This window comes from Hemiscyllium ocellatum, chromosome 34, assembly GCF_020745735.1.
Source record: "Hemiscyllium ocellatum isolate sHemOce1 chromosome 34, sHemOce1.pat.X.cur, whole genome shotgun sequence".
Lineage (NCBI taxonomy): Eukaryota > Metazoa > Chordata > Chondrichthyes > Orectolobiformes > Hemiscylliidae > Hemiscyllium > Hemiscyllium ocellatum.
The window spans coordinates 32,785,221-32,803,961 of record NC_083434.1 but is presented as its reverse complement, the minus strand read 5'-3'; the positions used below and the strand labels follow the sequence as shown (position 1 = coordinate 32,803,961).

The 18,741-nt window shown below is 39.5% G+C and overlaps 1 protein-coding gene across 3 annotated transcripts in view; it reads left to right on the top strand.

The window, feature by feature from the left end:
• Window positions 1-18,741, top strand: part of LOC132832143 (regulation of nuclear pre-mRNA domain-containing protein 1B-like) — a 60,559-nt gene that overhangs the window by 18,075 nt on the left and 23,743 nt on the right. The window contains exons 3-7 of one of the 3 annotated variants that reach the window (XM_060849885.1): window positions 3,629-3,735; window positions 3,842-3,939; window positions 7,856-7,982; window positions 8,100-8,275; window positions 15,436-15,892. In XM_060849885.1, the coding sequence (XP_060705868.1) occupies window positions 3,629-3,735; window positions 3,842-3,939; window positions 7,856-7,982; window positions 8,100-8,275; window positions 15,436-15,705 (778 nt within the window). In that variant the 3' untranslated portion in view covers window positions 15,706-15,892. Of the gene's footprint in view, window positions 1-3,628; window positions 3,736-3,841; window positions 3,940-7,855; window positions 7,983-8,099; window positions 8,344-8,429; window positions 8,533-15,435; window positions 15,893-18,741 lie in introns of those variants that run through there. The other 2 variants (XM_060849887.1, XM_060849886.1) reach the window with 2 other exon arrangements.

Genomic DNA, 18,741 nt, shown 5'->3' with positions numbered 1-18,741 from the left:
GCACAGCCGAGGAGACAGCATCCGAGGAGCAGGAGAATTAGAAATGAAGAACTTATGCTCGAAACATCGACCCTCTTGCTCCTCAGATGCTGCCTGATTGGCACCACACTTTTCTTTTACTGTGATCTCCAGCATCTGCCGTCCTCACATTTTTCCTGGATGTATATAGTACCAATAACCCACTAGGTGTACACCAGTCTCCTCACCCTGCAAAGGAAATCTGGGTTGGGCAATAACTGCTGGCCCTGTTCCAAAACCACCACGTAGTGTGGATGTCACTTTTTAAGAAAAAACATTGCTCTCCTGTAACTCATATAATGTAACTCATCCACGAGATATGTCGATTCTAGCACCTCTTTCTATTGCAATGGTGTATCATACAAGGATGCATTTCCATTTCCTTCTGTGTACGTATCAGTCATGGAGCTTCTAGTATCATTTATTTGGGAGAGCCCAGTAAAGAAGGATTGAAAGCAAAATATCCTTGGTGGTTTATGTGCTATGTTATAATCCATGTATTCACCTAACAACAAAATATTTTTCAAAGAATTAAGTAATCTTTCTTTATGGTGAATCCATCAATTCTAAAATGGATAACACTGAGTGAGCAACAACTCAACCAGAAGCCAAATATAACAAGCTGAGAAGTTACATGGGGATTTCTACCAGTTTCCTGGGCTAAAATGTAAAGGGACAAAAGTCTATGTCCCACCAAATAAAAAGCAAAAGAACCTTGAATGCTGGAAATCTGAAACAAAAACCCAGAGAAAAGCTCAGCAGGTCTGGCAGCATCTGTGGAGAGAAATCAGAGTTAAAGCTGTGGGTTGAATAACCTGAGGATGCATTTCCCCTGTTCTGAGGGAGGGTCACTTGACCTGAAACATTAACTCTGATTTCTTTCTATAGATGTTGCCAAATTTGCTAAGCTTTTCCAGCAATTTCTGTTGCTGTCCTTTTCATTTGAATTTGAATTTCCTTTCAATTTAGTTTGAGTTTGAACCTGGCTACCATCATGGAATTTTTTTTTGTGTCCACCTGGAGAATAACGAGGACTCTTGGGAGCTGTTCTTGGAGCCTCATTCAACACCATAATCTCAGTGCAAGAGTCCACCTACTGGCAATAAGTGGTATCAGTCCTAAAAAACACAGACTGCCTTTATACCATTTTAACAGGGTCTAGATTAGAGTGGTGCTGGAAAAGCACAGCAGGTCAGGCAGCATCTGAGGAGCAGGAATATCGACGTTTCGGGCAAAAGCCCTTCATCAGAAGTGCCTAGTTGATTTTAACCCTACTGCGAATCCTCTTGCCAGCATCTGCAGTCCTTGTTTTTACCCGTTTTCTTAACAGCAGAGTCAGACAGCCTATTTTAGCCACTTGACCTAGATTGTTCTGAAAGGCATCATATAGTCGACATGTGCAGGAGTCCATAACTTAGTGCGAAAAGCATACTGGAATATGTTTTGATTGTTCCTCAATGATAATTTCTTTGTTAATGTATGTTTAAATCTGCTATATTTTATATCTGAGAGCTTTGAAATATCAGTTGCTTCTAATAATTGGTTCTCAAAATAAACTTAATACTAAAATGATTAGTTTGATGATCTGTGGCAGTTTGGTCTGCTTGACTGCTCTACGTTTTTTTCTTGGTGCATTCCCCTGAAATCTATGTAATCAGTGAAAAACATTTGTGAGATTTTTAGCAAATTGCATTCATTGTGACTAAACATATTAGTCACAATCAAATGATGGAGCAGATTCAATGGACTGAACAGTCTAATTCTTCAATTTATTTTATGTTTTATAATGTTTATGATCTGTACTGTTCTAAAAATGATGTGCTATAATGGAGGGAAGCACAACAGTCAAGTTGCACATGTAGGTCAGTGAGAGCAATAATCACCTAACCAATTTTTAAATGGTATTGAGGGACAAATGTGGCCAGCATATGGAGCCTCCCCGGCCATGTCCTGATATTGTGTGGGACCTTAAGGCATAGTTGATACCACAAGGTGACGCACAGGAGATGACCAAGAATTGTTAGGTAAAGGGCTGCATTATGCATTTAGGTGAGATGGAGCCCTTCAGCCCTTTGGAGTAACTGATTCAAGATAAAACAAACACCCTCCATCTGGCCCTCACCCACCAGGAGGAGAAGGGCACCTACATATGACTACTATTCATAAACTTCAGTTCTGCATTTAACACTATTATTCCTCAACACCTAACTGGAAAACTGAGTCAGCTGAGCCTATATTCCTCCCTTTGTAACTGGATCTTGGACTTCCTGACTGGGAGACCTCAGTCAGTCCAAATTGAGAACATCTCCAACACCATCACACTAAGCACAGGGGCCCCCTAGGACTTTGTGCTCAGTCCACTGCTGTTCACCCTGCTGACACACGACTGTGTGGTGATGCACAGGTCAATTCACATCAAGTTCATTGATGATACAATTGTAGTGGGTGTCATCAGCACGAGTGACGAGTCAGCATGCAGAGAGGAGGTGCAGCAGCTGATGGACTGGTGCAGACCCAACAACTTGTCTCTGAACACGGACAAGATGAACGCGATGGTTGTTGACTTCAGGAGGGCACGGAGCGACCACTCTCTGCTAGACTTCAGCTTCCCTGTGGAGATCATTAAGCACACCAGATTTCTTGGCATACTCCTGGTGGAGAATCTCACCTGGACCCTCAACACTAGCTCCATAGCCAAGACAGTCCAGCAGTGTCTCTACTTTCTGCACAGGCTGAAGAAAGCCGACCTCCCACCACCCCCCATCCTCACCACGTTTCACAGAGGGTTCATTGAGAATACTCTGAGCTCCTACATCACTGCCTGGTTCAGGAATTGCACTGTCTCTGACTTTAAGACCCTACAATGGATAGTGAGGACAGCTGAGAAGATCATTGGGGTATCTCTTCCCTCCATTGTAGACATTTACACCACACACTGCATCTGAAAGGCTAACAGCATTGTGGAAGACCCCACACATCCCTCACTCAAACTCCTCTTCCACTTGCCATCTGGCAGAAGATACCGGAGCATTCAGTCTCTCTCAGCCAGACTGTGCAACAGTTTCTTCCCTCAAGCCATCAGGCTCCTTAACATAGTATGATCGGACTCTTTCCCATCTGAAATTCTTTGCACAAATTGCTGCTAGAAAAATGCCTATGATTTTATCGTTCTTCTATTACCCTAACTAGCGTGTTTTGCACTACTTACGCACTTTATGCCATGTACAAATGTGTAGTTTGCACTGTCCATGTAGCAACCTCAGTTGTGGAGGAAAGCTGTCTTGTTTTTCCTGTATCTGTTGTATTTGATAGAAATGATAAATAAAAAAAAACTACTCTACTCAAAAGAACAGAGGAAAGGTTTAATGTTTTAATGTTTAAAAGCAATTAGCAAAGGAGTGAAGAGAATATCATGTAATATTTCCTTTTATAGTAGTTAGCAGCTGAATGGGTTCAGGGGTTTTTATCTGTTACATTTGTTGTTTCCTTACTTGTTAATACCCACTGAAATAAATGTTTTAGACAAGTTTAATTCCTGTGCAGCAATGCCTGTTGCACAGATTTGGAGGTGAAATTGACTCTAATGGCATGTTGCTTTCTTATTTGACAGTGAATCTGATGAGAATTGTAAGAAGCACTTGGAAAGAGTGTTAGCTATTTGGCAAGAGAGGATGGTTTATGAAAACAACTTCATCGATCAGCTTAAGCAAATTCTTTGTAAGTATAAATATGTAGACTTTGGCAGTGGAAGGTTCAAGGACTTCTGTTTTAACTCTTGACTTTTCAAAATAAATGTTACATTTGTCTTTTGCTGCTTGTTAAGTAACAGAGAAAAAGGCCAAGAAACGTACCTTTGAACAGATACAGGAGGAAGATGATGATGACTATCTTTCAAACAGCACTCCCAAAGAACCACCAGAGGTAATTGCTGGGTTATTTAATAAAAAATGACTAATGCATATAGTTTGCACATCTGAAAACCTATGGGTTTTTGTCAGATGAGCTCCACTGATCAGAATTCAAGATTGTAATCACTCCCTAGAATTTGGTTACAATTGCTTCAAATTAAAGTAATGATAATGAAGCCAAACAAAACGAAAACCCAGTGTAATAGATACCTGGTAGTCCGTGGGTGTTTGTGAGGATGCCATTCTTTTAGCACTTGTTGCAAGATAACTGATTCCCAGAAGAAGATTGCAATTTGTGAAGTCATGACTGAAAGTTTGTTGCACGATAATTTGCAGGTCATTACTAGGAAATTCTGTGTCCAATTTGTAATAGTATGTAGAAGTTCTGTTAGATTTTGGGCCAATCATTCATTGTTGATCACATAAAACTTTGAAGTTTACATTGGCAGCTACATTTTTCCATGACTGAGTCAACTATTTCTCCTGTGTGTACTTGAAACTTAAAATCCCAGTGTATTTCAGTGCGGTGAAAACTATTGAAGATGTCTTAGCTGAAGGTGGATTTAATAATTCTTCATGGCTGTTTTATTGACAGGATGAAATAGAACTGGCCTGTTTTGTTGAAGAATGAGTTTCAAGGAACATCTGTGAAAATAGCTTTCCAAAACATAGGTATTTAAAACTGAAAGAAAATAAATCTTAATTGTTGCTAGGCTGTAATCTTTACCCTCATTTCTCCTGTGAAAGTATGGAGCATTTATGATTTTTCAGTATAAAGTTAGCTTAACATGCATTCTGAGGCTCAGTAACAGTTTTATAGGTGAAGTGTTAATAGCAACTGGTGCCACATAATTGTATACAGCAAGAAGTATGCATTTTCAGGAGCAAAGGGAGGTGGGGAAGTGTGGTGATACTGACCATAATGAATGATAGCTAGAGACTTGGACCCTGTTGGTCAAGCAAATATCACTGAAAAATTTACCCCTTGAAAGGTTGATTGCTGTATTCCTAAAGTAAGACACAATTACTGGAAACCTAGAATGTCTCCGTTTTGTTAAAAGGAACTGAAGCAGGATTGTCTCAGCACAGTTAGTGCATAGTTGGAGAGATTTCATTATCATCCAGCTTTGGAATGAAAGTAGTAGGTCCATTTCCAAACTAGTTGTTGCTGTTTGCTTTTAAAAGATCATTGCCCTGGCAGGAGTTTTGGAGTGCTTACTTTTCTGAATGATCATATATTTCTGAAGCTGGAGATTTATTCCTTTGTTAGCTTCTTTTAATATTTAAAAAGTCATGAAATTGGCACAACAATCTCAATATAATTGCATCGTGGAGGAAAAAGAAGTTGTAACTATCACCTTTGAGTAGTTGACTGATCAACTTGTAATGCTTCTGGAAGTAGAGGGCATGGAATGTTCTTCGATAAATGTTAGTGCTGAGTTTGTTCATCCCAGCCAGTGCAGCAATTTGAATGTTGTATTTGGTCTTGTCATAGTGGACTAGAGAGGACAGATATTCTCCTCCACGCTTCCTGCCCTTCATTGCTGCCCAGTAACATATCTGCCTGGAACATTGCCATGATTTCACACAAAGTGGAGGAACGGGATCATGCTTGTTGGTAGTGACCTCGCCTGTTATCTTTGCTGATTATCCACATTGAAGTTCAGTTTGGTATCTATAGAAGCACATCAGGAAAGTGGAAGAAAAGTTGAATTGGGTAATTGGAATAATTTTGGGGGTCAGTTCGCCCTCATGAAAGAGCACAAATCAATCTATTACAGGTATAAGTGTTTCTGCAGTACATCTACCACAAGGTAATTTTGTGCTATGTGCTACACGTGACTGAGGAGTCTGCAGTGATCTTTGTTTTATAACTATATATTTGTGATACATCTCCATGAACTTTTAGAACAAACATCAAAAGGATTTTTTTAAATTTGGGTTGAATATTTCTGAAGCTTGTTCTCTATTGTATTCAACCAGAAACCTCCTTTTATATTTATCTACTTTGGATACAAATTAAGTTAAAGTGCATGCAACATTGACTTAACTACATGGACAGGTAAATTATCTGTTACCAACTTTGAAACAAAAATTAGTTTTAACTTTGGCACATTGTTAGAGTTTTCCTAATTCCCTAACAGGAAATATTTTGGGGGGAAGGGCTTTGAATTGTTTAATCCCTTGCATTTGTCTTGGTCCCTATTCATCAATATTTTGAAGATTTCAGTTGCTTTCTAACTAACTGAATTTTCATATTTTGCTGTTCACTTTTAAAAGACTACTGTACAGAACTATATACTGGCCACAGAATTTCACAGTAATGTGCTGCAACTTTTTTTTGGCAGATTCTGTTAATGATACTGTCATATGTTGTGTTGCTATTCATAATTCAATGGAATATTTAGGCAGTCATATTCTATTTATTGACTGTCTGATGTGCTTAAAACTGGATAAAAGTGCCAGATAAATTTTGAAATAAATCAAAAATAAAATCAGGTCTGGGGTTCAGATGACAAATTGCAACATTGCCGAAGTAAAAACAGATATCGCCTGTACAATAATTTGAGGTATTGCTTGGCAAATATTATCAGATGCCCATCAGTCATATCACATCACACCACACCTTTTCTTTAACTATATTGCATCTTTGAGAACTGTAAAATGCTTTCTCCTCCTTTTTGCACTTCACAAAGTAAGCAGTTTTGGTGTGTTAATATCCTCCTCCTCTACCCTGCCTTGCAGAAAATAAAAAATTTGTATGAGATTTTTAAAAATTTCTTATTTAGAATGTGGATGTCATTAACAATGCAGCATTTGTTGACCATCCCTAATTGACCTTGAACTGAGTGGCTTTCTTGATTTTTTTCAGAAGGCATTGCTCTTGGTTTACGGTCACATGTAGAGTAGATCTGATACAGATATAAAATAAAAGTGTTGTGGATGCTGGAGATTGGAAATAGAAAGAGTGCTGGAGAAACTCTGGTAGCAGCATCTGGAGAAGAAAGAGTTAATTTTACGAGTCCAACGTGTTTCTTTGAAACAACGGCCAGCTTCCTATCCTGAAGGACATTAATGAACTAGATGGGGTGTTTACAGCTATTGATACTTTTCTGGTCACCACTATCACTGAGAGTAGCTTCATACTCCAGATTTATTTAGTGAACTTAAATTTCATCTGCTACCATGGTGGAATTTGAACTGGTGTCCTCAGAACAATAGTCTGTGTCCCTAGATTACTGGTCCAGTGACATTACCACTATGTGACCATCTCCCCATGAATATGTAATAATTAGTATGTCATTTTAATTCTCTCTTTCTAAATTAATAAAGCTATGAATTGACTTGTGTGCATTTGATAATATTTGCAAAGGCATACTTCAAGTTTTTGTACAGATGATGTGTTTGTATTTTAACAGCATTGCAATTTGCCACATATTGAAAACCATTAGTATTTAAACCAACAGACTCTGTTATTGATGCTGTCTTACATGTTTAAGCTGCATATATTTCTCAGTATATCTTACACTGCACATGGCATTGCAACATAAAAGTTAATTTGCTGTGATATTTTTTGCATTGGGTTAGAATACTTGTACATCTGTCTTATTCCTGTTACCCTTTTGTAGTCTGGCCCTCTTGTTAAAGCAGTTCTAATCTGATATATCAAGTTAAATAGAATTGCAGGATTCACAGTCGAGCTGTATATCGTATTTTCTAACACTATCTCTTTACAGTGCACTGATTATAGAGGGCCAATTTAAAGTTTTCTACAAGTTCTTTTATGCTGCACTCCACAATTACTACTTTGGACTGTATATGCCGTCGTACCAGATTTAAATATCAAAGCTGTGAAGTTGCCAAAGAATGGCAGTATGAGATCCAAGCAAGGCTGTCGTTCATCTGATTTTTTTTGTTTTGTGTGTCAGACTGAGGATCTAATTAAGTCATTGCAAGAGCTGGAAAATGCAGCTTCTGGTGATGCAGCCGTTCGACAGAAGATTGCATCATTGCCACCAGAAGTTCAAGATGTTTCTTTGTTAGATAAAATAACAGGCAAGTTGAGAATTTCTATATGGTACAAAAGTGCTTGCTTTGAAATTTTCAAATGAAGAAATGGTTGCACAAATTTCTCCTGAATGTAACCTTCTGTGGTTTATGGTTCCAATTTAGACAAAGAGTCTGCAGACAGACTTTCAAAAACTGTGGATGAGGCCTGCATGCTCTTGGCAGACTACAATGGCAGACTGGCTGCAGAACTGGAAGATCGCAAACAGTTAGCACGTATGCTGGCTGATTACATCCGTAGTCAAAACGAAATCCTAGCAGAGAAGGAACGTAAACTGGAAGTGCGTAATTTCTTTTCACTTGTTACTTTTTTTTCTTTCAAAGCACTCCGAATTTTTAGGATGCTGGGGTAAGTACCTAAATATCACTGCTTTTTGTTGTTTCTTCCCCTACTCCATGGTTGATTTTATTAACTATCAATAGCTTCTGTTACAGATGGTGGGCGTGGAATTGCCACACAATGCTGGTCTTCAATCACTTGACAGTCTTCCAATTAAAGAAATAAACAAACCACAAAGAAACAATGTGTTGTGTTCTCATTTTGAGCAGGTTAGCTCAGATACAGTCCCCATTAATAGTCAACAACTTTAGAGCCAAAGAAAAGTTAACTTTGCAGTGGCAAGGTCCCTTGCAAGAACTGTGCATCCCATAAAAGGCAATGGGAATATTCCATGTCCTCTGAACAATTTAAAAAAACTTGCTTTTTGCTGACAGCCTTATTTTCTCTTATTGTTGTGGTTCTGTTTGCCGAGCTGGAAGTTTTTGTTGCAGACATTTCGTCCCCTGGCTAGGCGACATCATCAGTGCTCTGGAGCCTCCTGCGAAGCACTTCTTTGATGTTTCTTCCGGTATTTATAGTGGTCTGTCCTTGCCGCTTCCGGGTGTCAGTTTCAGCTGTCCACTGTCGTGGTTGGTATATTGGGTCCAGGTCAATGTGTTTATTGATGGAGTTTGTGGATGAATGCCATGCCTCTAGGAATTCCCTGGCTGTTCTCTGTCTGGCTTGCCCTATGATAGTAGTGTTTTCCCAGTCGAATTCATGTTGCTTGTTGTCTGCGTGTATGGCTACTAGGGATAGCTGGTCGTGTCGTTTCGTTTCGTGGCTAGTTGATGTTCATATATGCGGATTGTTAGCTGTCTTCCTGTTTGTCCTATATAGTGTTTTGTGCAGTCCTTGCATGGTATTTTGTAAACTACATTAGTTTTGCTCATGTTGGGTATCGGGTCCTTTGTTCTAGTGAGTTGTCTGAGCGTGGCTGTTGGTTTGTGTGCTGTTATGAGTCCTAAGGGTCACAGTAGTCTGGCTGTCAGTTCTGAAACGCTGCTGATGTATGGTAGTGTGGCTAGTCCTTTTGGTTGTGGCATGTCCTCGTTCCGTGGTCTGTCTCTTAGGCATCTGTTGATAAAGTTGCGCGGTATCCGTTTTTGGCGAATACCTTGTATAGGTGTTCCTCTTTCTCTTTTTGCAGTGTGTTGTGGCTCTTTTGAATAGTGTCCTGATGCAGCTTCGTTTGTGTGTGTTGGGGTGGTTACTTTCATAGTTTAGGACTTGGTCTGTGTGTGTTGTTTTCCTGTGTACCCTTGTGGTGAATTCTCCGTTCGGTGTTCTCTGTACTATCACGTCTAGGAATACCGGAAGAAACATCAAAGCGCTTCGCAGGAGGCTCCAGAGCACTGATGATGTCGCCTAGCCAGGGGACGAAACGTTTGCAACAAAACTTCCAGCTCGGCGAACAGGACCACAACAACGAGCACCCGAGCTACAAATCTTCGCACAAACCTTGATTATTTTCTCTTAGTTTAATTAATATTCTTTCTCCAATAAGGCTGTTACAATAGGTGAAAATTTGAAAACTGCTTAACAGGTTTTTCTCTGTTAAGAATCTTATGGGGTATGCAGTCAAGCCTGGTGAATGGAGTTGAGACAGAACATTCATAATCTGACTGAATCTATTGTACGTTGTGAGTGGCAATTTTTCCCTATGATTCTTGCCATAACGCACTTTTTAAATTAATAGATTTTCTTTTGCATGTTGAAAGTGTTAGTGAGTTCTGTTGTAGTTTTTTTTTGATGATTGGGTCTAAACATCTGAATCCAGCTCAGATCAGGTGATTGCCTTACTTTTATTTGCAGGCACCTGGCAAAGACAGGGTGATCTCGAACCTATCTTTTCAGGGCTCAGCTTGTGGCTAAAGATGCAGCGCTATTTTATCTAAACCATAAAGGACCAGGGTGTTCCAAGTTTTGTCTCCATTCAGTACTGGTTAATTGATAAGGAACTACAATCAGGCCCAGAGTGTCGAGGTCAAGCAAGCTAGAATCCGCCAAAATGCCTGCTCTTGATTTGCTATCCAGCCACTCTGCGCCCACAGGGTGAGGGCACATTTGAGATCAGCTAAGATATCAGGTAGCCTGTCACCACTTCCCATCCTGGGTCAGGTGAATAGTGATCGTTTGGGTGAAACACCGGTGGATGACTACTACTTGTGGATATTCCAATAAATGGATTAATACCTAGAATAAGGCAAACAGTTGGAGAGATGCTCTTAAATCCCGCTTGGATTTTTTGTTTTTTGAAGTGTGTTGTTGTGCTATCACCATGTATCCAGGAAATTAGTTTATTTTTGCTCCGAGCAATCCTGATTAATTGTCTAATGTCATCTTGATACAGTTGCTCTTATCTGGCTAAATTGCCAATATTTGACAGACATGTGCTTCCAGTTCAGGGTTTCTGAGCGTCTTTATCTGTTACAATGAATAAAGTTTCTCCCTATTATTCCTGGTGACCTATTTTCAGAGTTAATTAGCTTAAAAAAAAACAGATACATTAAAATAGTAGCTGCTACAGTTCTGAGCACTCAAGTGGTGTGACAATTATGGATTTTCCAAAAAGTGGATTAATACCTAGCGGAAAGAAAACATTTGAAGAGAAGATCATAAATCCTGCTTGTATTTTTCATTGAACAGCTTTGGACTTCAGTGTAATTACTTAATCATTTTTGAAAGATGCATTTCATGGACCATCCTAAGTAATTCAAGTCAAGCTAGTTTCAACCCAGTCTCTAAAGGGAGGGAGTTCACTTTTATTTTCCATAATTTGGCATCTGGAGAAATTCAAAACGCGCTGTGTAACAAATAGGCATGAGATGTAACTTGGAGGTAATTTCATCCCAAATTTGCTTTATTTAATGTTATTGGTTGATCTTCACCTTCAACTCCACTTGCCATCTAATCCCAATTTCTATTACGCTAATATTGACACTCAGTCTGAATATACTGAGTGACTGACTGAACATCTATAGTCCACTGGGGGTAAATAATTCCAAAATTCACCAATCTACACCTGAGTATTAGATGGTTGACACCTTATCCAGAAACTGTTCCCCATGATCTAGACTTTCTAGGAAAATATTCTTCCTGCATGTTTGCCAACTTAAGGGTCTCCTACTGCCATTGATGATATTCCCATTATCAGGGAGGGTGTGTGTAGAGCCACCCCTATGCCCCGACTCTTAGCCTGTGCATTTTTTTTTTAACTGCTTCCAGCAATCTTAATATTGAACCCAAAACTCTGTCTATTCCATACAGCAGTCATGGTGCTGCTGGTGCTGGAGTGTCACCAGCCTCTGACCTGCAGATCTCAGGAACAGAATTTCAGCCTAGTGGGAAAGTGGAGCAACCAGATATCTGCAATGAAGCCACAGAGTCAGGAATTTCTGTTACTAATTAACAACTAATTAATTTCTCCAAGGGCTCTTAGACATCAGGCCAATAGGTCTGTTTCCCATTTTCGAGATGGACATTTGGGGTGCTGCTCCCTACCAGCTTCATTTAAATCTTGCTTTGCGTTTCAGTGAATCATCTCATCACGTAAATGGGTTCATTTCACTCCATCTTTTCTCACAGGATGACCTTCTCTTAGCAGTCAGTCTACATAGCCTTTGTTTTAACCTAAGGAAAGTTTATCCCCTATCCAGTATGAAACACAAATTTGATGCATACTTCTCATGTGATCCAACTGAAGCCCTGTAAAATTTCTAGCATTTGCCTTCTACCTCCTTAATTGCTTACGTACCTGCATTTTAATTTTTTTGTGCAAAAACACCTAAATTCTTCTGAACACTTGATGGCTTCCCACAACTTAGAGTCATAAGAGATGTACAACATTGAAACAGACCCTTCGGTCCAACCCGTCCATGCCGACCAGATATCCCAACCCAATCTACTCCCACCTGCCAGCACCCAGCCCATATCCCTCCAAACCCTTCCGATTCATATATCCATCCAAATGCCTCTTAAATGTTGCAATTGTACCAGCCTCCACCACTTCCTCTGGCAGCTTATTCCATACACGTACCACCCTCTGTGTGAAAAAGTTACCCTGTAGGTCTCTTTTATATCTTGCCCCTCTCACCCTAAACTGATGTCCTCTAATTCTGGACTCCCTGACCCCAGGGAAAAGACTTTGCCTATTTACCTTATCCATGCCCCTCATAATTTTGTAAACCTCTATAAGGTCACCCCTCAGCCTCCGACGCTCCATGGAAAACAGCCCCAGCCTGTTCAGCCTCTCCCTGTAGCTCAAATCCTCCAACCCTGGCAACATCCTTGTAAATCGTTTCTGAATCCTTTCGAGATTCGCAACATCTTTCCGATAGGAAGAAGACCAGAATTGCATGCAATATTCCAACAGTGGCCTAACCAATGTCCTGTACAGTCGCAACATGACCTCCCAACTCCTGTACTCAATACTCTGACCAATAAAGGAAAGCATACCAAACGCCGCCTTCACTATCCTATCTACCTGCGACTCCACTTTCAAGGAGCTATGAACCTGCACTCCAAGGTCTCTTTGTTCAGCAACACTCCCTAGGACCTTACCATTAAGTGTATAAGTCCTGCTAAGATTTGCTTTCCCAAAATGCAGCATCTCGCATTTATCTGAATTAAACTCCATCTGCCACTTCTCAGCCAATTGGCCCATCTGATCAAGATGCTGTTGTAATCTGAGGTAACCCTCTTTGCTGTCCACTACACCTCCAATTTTAGTGTCATCTGCAAACTTACTAACTGTATCTCTTATGCTCGCGTCCAAATCATTTATGTAAATGTCAAAAAGTAGAGGACCCAGCACTGATCCTTGTGGCACTCCACTGTCACAGGCCTCCAGTCTGAAAAACAACCCTCCACCACCACCTTTGAGCCAGTTCTGTATCCAAATGGCTAGTTCTCCCTGTATTGCGTGATATCTAACCTTGCTAATCAGTCTCCCATGGGGAACCTTGTCGAATGCCTTACTGAAGTCCGTATAGATCACATCTACTGCTCTGCCCTCATCATTCCTCTTTGTTTCTTCCCCAAAAATGTCAATTAAGTTTGTGAGACATGATTTCTCGTGTACAAAGCCATGTTGACCGTCCCTAATCAGCCCTTGCCTTTCCAAATACATGTACATTCTGTCCGTCCGGATTCTGAATAAAATGTGTGCAATTTTCCTATTCTTCCTCTCAAAAATATACTACTTTGCATTTTCCCATTTTATACTCTATCTACCACATTAGCTATTTATTTCACCTATGTCCATTTGCAAACTCTACTTTTAAAGTTTACTTTTCTCATTTAGCTTTATATAATCATTAAGCTTGAGTACATTATACCCTGTCCCTAATGTAAGTCATTAATAAAGATAGTAGCTGGTAGTGACTCAGCACTGCATTTGTGATGTCTGACTAGCAAGAACCAACAAACTTGAAAGATTTTTTTATTGCTAGTGATTTTGTCCTTTAGCCAATCTTCAAACCATTCTGGCACGTCCCTGCCACCACCCCACCCCGATCCCCAAATCCCATGAACTGTTACTTATTACAACAAACTTTTACAATATAGGAGTAAGCCATTCAACCTTTCACAGCTTTCTCTGCCAATCAATATAATGGTGGCTGATCATCCAACTCAATACTGTCAGGAAAGCCTGTCCTGTTTTCTCCCCATATTCTTTAATCCCTTAAGCCCTATGAACTATTCAAATTTCTTCTGGAAAATATTGTTTGGCCTCTACTGATTTTTGTGGCAAAGAATTTCACAGGTTCATTCCTCTCTGAATGAAAAAAAATTCTCCTCATCTCAGTCCTAAATGTCTATCCATATCTCGAGTCTTTGACCACTGCTTCTGGACTCCCATCATTAGGAGCATCCTTGCTGCATTTACCACCTGGCAGCTTATCGAATGCCTCTTTAAAATCCAAATATGCTACATCCATGTTATCTACTGTGCTTGTTATTGCTTCAAAGAAGTTAATACCGTTTCCAAATATTATTTTCCTTTCCTAAGTTAATATTTATTATGCCTAATATTATTTCCTGTTACCATTCCTTTAATAAATAGAAGTAATGAAAGGGCAAAAGTTGTGATGCTAACTTGGAGAGCTAGTGCAGTCATGATATACTCCTAGCACATTATGGATGTGAATGGATTCAGATATTGGAAAATTCTGGATGTTAGGTCAACTCTACATTTTTAAGTTTGTTTTTTGTTTCTGTTGTTCTTTGAGTATTTTGCACATTTACTATTTTCCGATCCACTGGTACAATATCAGAATCTAGGGAATTTTGAACTATCACTATTTTTTAATCTATCATCTCTACAGCTGTCTCTTTGAGAAGCCCAGGGTTAAGGCCATTAAGTCTAGAACACTTTCTTTCCATTGATTCCTCCAATACTTTTTCTTTGGTGATATTTTTTTCAGTTCATCACTCTAGTCGGCCCCTTGATTTGAGTTTTTCATTTCCTTTACTAAATATTACACACTATTTTTGAAACTTTGTTTGCCATTTGCTTTGTTCCCCCCACTTAATTTCTCTTGTCGCTGCATTTAAGGGATTTCTGGTTCTCTTGCTATGTCTTCCTATACAAATATCAGGGGGTATCTCACTTCTGAAGTGAAGATACATTATTTGAGCTGTTTAAGTAACACTTAACTGCATCTAACAGACACTGAAAGTGCTGCAAGTAAAGCCTAACTTATTAGTGCTTTGCTTAGCAAAAATATAAATTAGTTAGTGACAAGTATTGTATGCTATACATGACTGAGTGAGTATGCATTTCAGTTGTGGCAGTGCAGGGGTTTTTATTTCAAGTTGATTATTTTTTGAGCAATCAGTGTAAATTTTAATTGGAATAGAAATGTTGCTTGTTTTTCGGAATGTAATCTTATTTGATCATTTGGACTGGCAAAATGGTAGGATCCCTGCTTCAGCTGTTCAGTGCAATCGATACGTCACTCAACTTCTGAAATATATATATAAGCTTTGCCAGAAGCATTTACTTTCCCGCAACAGAATTGTTGGTCTAGCAGGAAAATAGTTGAGGAAGTTCATTGTAACTGTTCATCTTCCAAACAAGTGAAGACAAAATACTGTGGATGTTTGTTTTTATTTCAGATTACTAAACATTGGAGAAACTCAGCACTGGCAGCATCTGTGAAGAGAGAAACAGGTTTATGTCTTGAGTCCAATATGGCTCCTCTTTGGAATTGCAAGGAACTGGAAAATGTTGAGGGGAGAAGGAACAAGTGGAGCAGATTGAGAGAGTGCTCAGAACAAATGACAAAGTCAGCGATAAAGGAAAGAGAGAAGGAAATGTTCCATGTGAAAAGGACAAAATGTTTCTGCTGTGCTGAGAGCAAAGCCAACAAGAGGGTGGGGATATAAGGAAAATTGAGGACAGAAGTAATATTCTGAAGTTGTGGAACTCTATAGAGTCTCAAGAGACTGTAAAGTAACTCACTGGAAATGAGATTTTGTTTCTCCATCTTGCTTTGAACATCAGTGAAACAATAGCAGGCCCAGGACTGATATTCTCCTCTTTGTTTTTCTCTACAGATGCTGCCCAGATCTACTGAGCTTCTCCAGCATTTTCTGTTTTTATTGTTATCTAGGCAGATTTTGTTTTTATTTCCCCACTGTGCTATTCAATAAAAGCATTATCAGCTGGAAGTAAAAAAATCATGCACAACTCCAGATCTTATCAAACTGTGGGTTGTGACACCTCTGGGTTGATGGCCATAATTTTGGTGTGTGCCCTGGATATTTTCTAATCAGCCTGTTCAGAGATGCTATTACACATCTCTTGGAGTAGGTAGGACACCAACTTGGGCCTCCTATCTCAGAGACACTACCATTGTGTCACAAGAACTCTTCTAGGTTCTCTTGAACCTATTTTTGTAATCAACTTATTATTGCATACCTCTGGAGGAGTTGGGATTTGAACAAGGGCCTCTCAATCCAGGGTAGGGACACTACTGCTGCACCACAAGAGAGCCTTGCAATGGTTCTTGTGCAGTCTGATAAAGTGCTAATAGCTGTGAGACTCATTTTAAATTGGCACTGGTGTGGCCTAACTGCGTGTTCTTATAGCCCTGCACCACATCCAAAAATCCCAGCAGGATGATAAGTGCTGTGTACTTAATTCTGAGATTTAAACCGCTCATCCTAAATCCCATTCCACTGGTCCCACCCCACCCCAATCACTAATACAGGTGATTGATGCTCTCTTCTCTCCCATATCACTGTTTCCACAGGTATCACCCCTTCTTCTACGCCCATCCCAAAAGCATCTTCCTTTTCATGTCTCAAACGTCAGGACTCTTAGCAACTCTCAAGCAACCAAATACACCCACACAATGTAAAACTCTAGTAAATGGGAACAGCAATAGGCCATTTGTCACCTCAAGACTGCCCTGCCTTTGAATAAGATCTGATTTTTCCAATCCTTAGTTCCTCTTCCGTACCATGCTCCTCATAGATTCTTGAAATATCAGGGAGTTAGGGATATCCATTTCCTTTTAAATACTTTGATGATCTAGTGTCCACAACACTCTGGGGAACAGAATTCTAGGTATTCACTAAGCCTAGGGAGAATAAATTTCTTCACATCTCAGTTTTAAATGAGTGTACCCTTATTCTGCAGGTATGTCTCCGAGTTTGAGGTTCCAGTCACTTGTGGAAATGTCTCTATTTACCTGTCAAACCTTTTCAGAACCTTGTATATTTCAATAAGATAAAAGTAATTCATCATACTGCCCTTAAATATCTGATGACATGCCATGCCCCATTTGTAATTTTAGTACCTACTTTCTGGATTAAAAGATGCAGTATGCACACCAGGTACATGATTTCCCTACTGTTACATTTGTTTATGCCAAAGTTAACATGAAGATGTCATTTTTTGATACTTTGAATTACTGAAAGTTAGTTCATTCATTCACTCCAAATAAATTCACAAAGAATTCTTTGTGAATACAAGACCTTTTTTCAAACTTTTCAGGTAATTTATTTTAAACATGAAGGTTGAGATAGCATGATATGTCTTGTGAACTAGGAACACTTGGATTTCCAGAAACAGTAGTTGCATTCCAAGGCTAAACAGGCATAATAGCATTGTTGTATTACCGACACCAAAGGGACTGAATTGGCCCCAGAAAGCAGCTTGCCACTACCTTCTGCAGCTGGGATTCACAATAAATGTTGGCCCAGACACACGTGTTCACATCCATGAATGAATTTAAAAAATGCTGAATTCAGTAGGTACTATTTAGCTTGGTTGTCTACATTCAATTTCTGAAGAATTGTATCTGTAAATGCAGTCATGAGATTGCATTTAATTTGATAACTGAATCTTGACAATGTTACACAACACATGGCCAGCAAACGGGAACTCCATCATAGCTCGGAGGCAGTTGATCCAGTGGCAGGACGGATTGATAACCAAATAATCATTTTACCAATTTATGTTAAGGAGTGGATGAGATTTATTTTTTCAGCAGCTAGTTATAGTCTGAGAAACATAATGGGGTGTTAGAATCAGACTCTGGTAACTTTAAATAAGGAAATTGGTTAAATAGTTGAAAAACAAAAATTGCAAGGCTATGGGAAATGGCACTGAAGTAGAATGAGTTCATTAATTCTTTCAGAGAACTGGAGCAGATGATGTAATGAATGGTCTGTGCCATGATTGTAATGGAAAGGCAGATACTACAGAGAATAAAAAATATTTGGATTGTATTGGGAGTCTGACTGTTAGTGACTGGTCACTTGAGGTTTTGCCCTTTGACTTTTAAAGAGAAATAGCATCTGGGTTAGTGCCATCAAAACTTAATTTGTTCATTATCTATACTGCCAAAAGACATGAATTTATCTTCTCTCTTTGGGATTAGGTACCAGACCCTAGTGAAGCTGCATCGGGCAACCAAACCTCCAAAGTTTGGCTATTTCTGAGACAGTTGTTGGAAGTAATCATTACCACTTGTTGTTTCAGGTTTTTTTTATTGTTAGCTTGTGATGTCTATTCAATGTGCCAGCCTATAACACTGCACACTCAGTAGTCTACATGAAGTTGGCTGGCCAGGTAGGAAGTAAGAATAGGGAAGAAAGCTATTGAGAGGGGGAAAGACTACTGAAGATGAAGCAGAGAGGAGAAGCCTCAAGGATGGAAGGATAGAATAGTGGATGGAAATCACCTTTGTTGGGCAGGTAACTGGAGGGAAAGGAGAGGCCTCTGATGCATAAGATCAGTATATGAGTGTGGATGGGACTAATTATAAATGCAGGGCTAGCATTACCTCTCCTCTGAGCCAACTTGGTGAGATATTTAGCTTTTTGGTGATATGCCAAACTCCCATGAATTGGCCCACAAAGTTGAGGAAATTTGGATATAAATCTGTTTTGTTAGCCCCTCCTAGTTTTGGT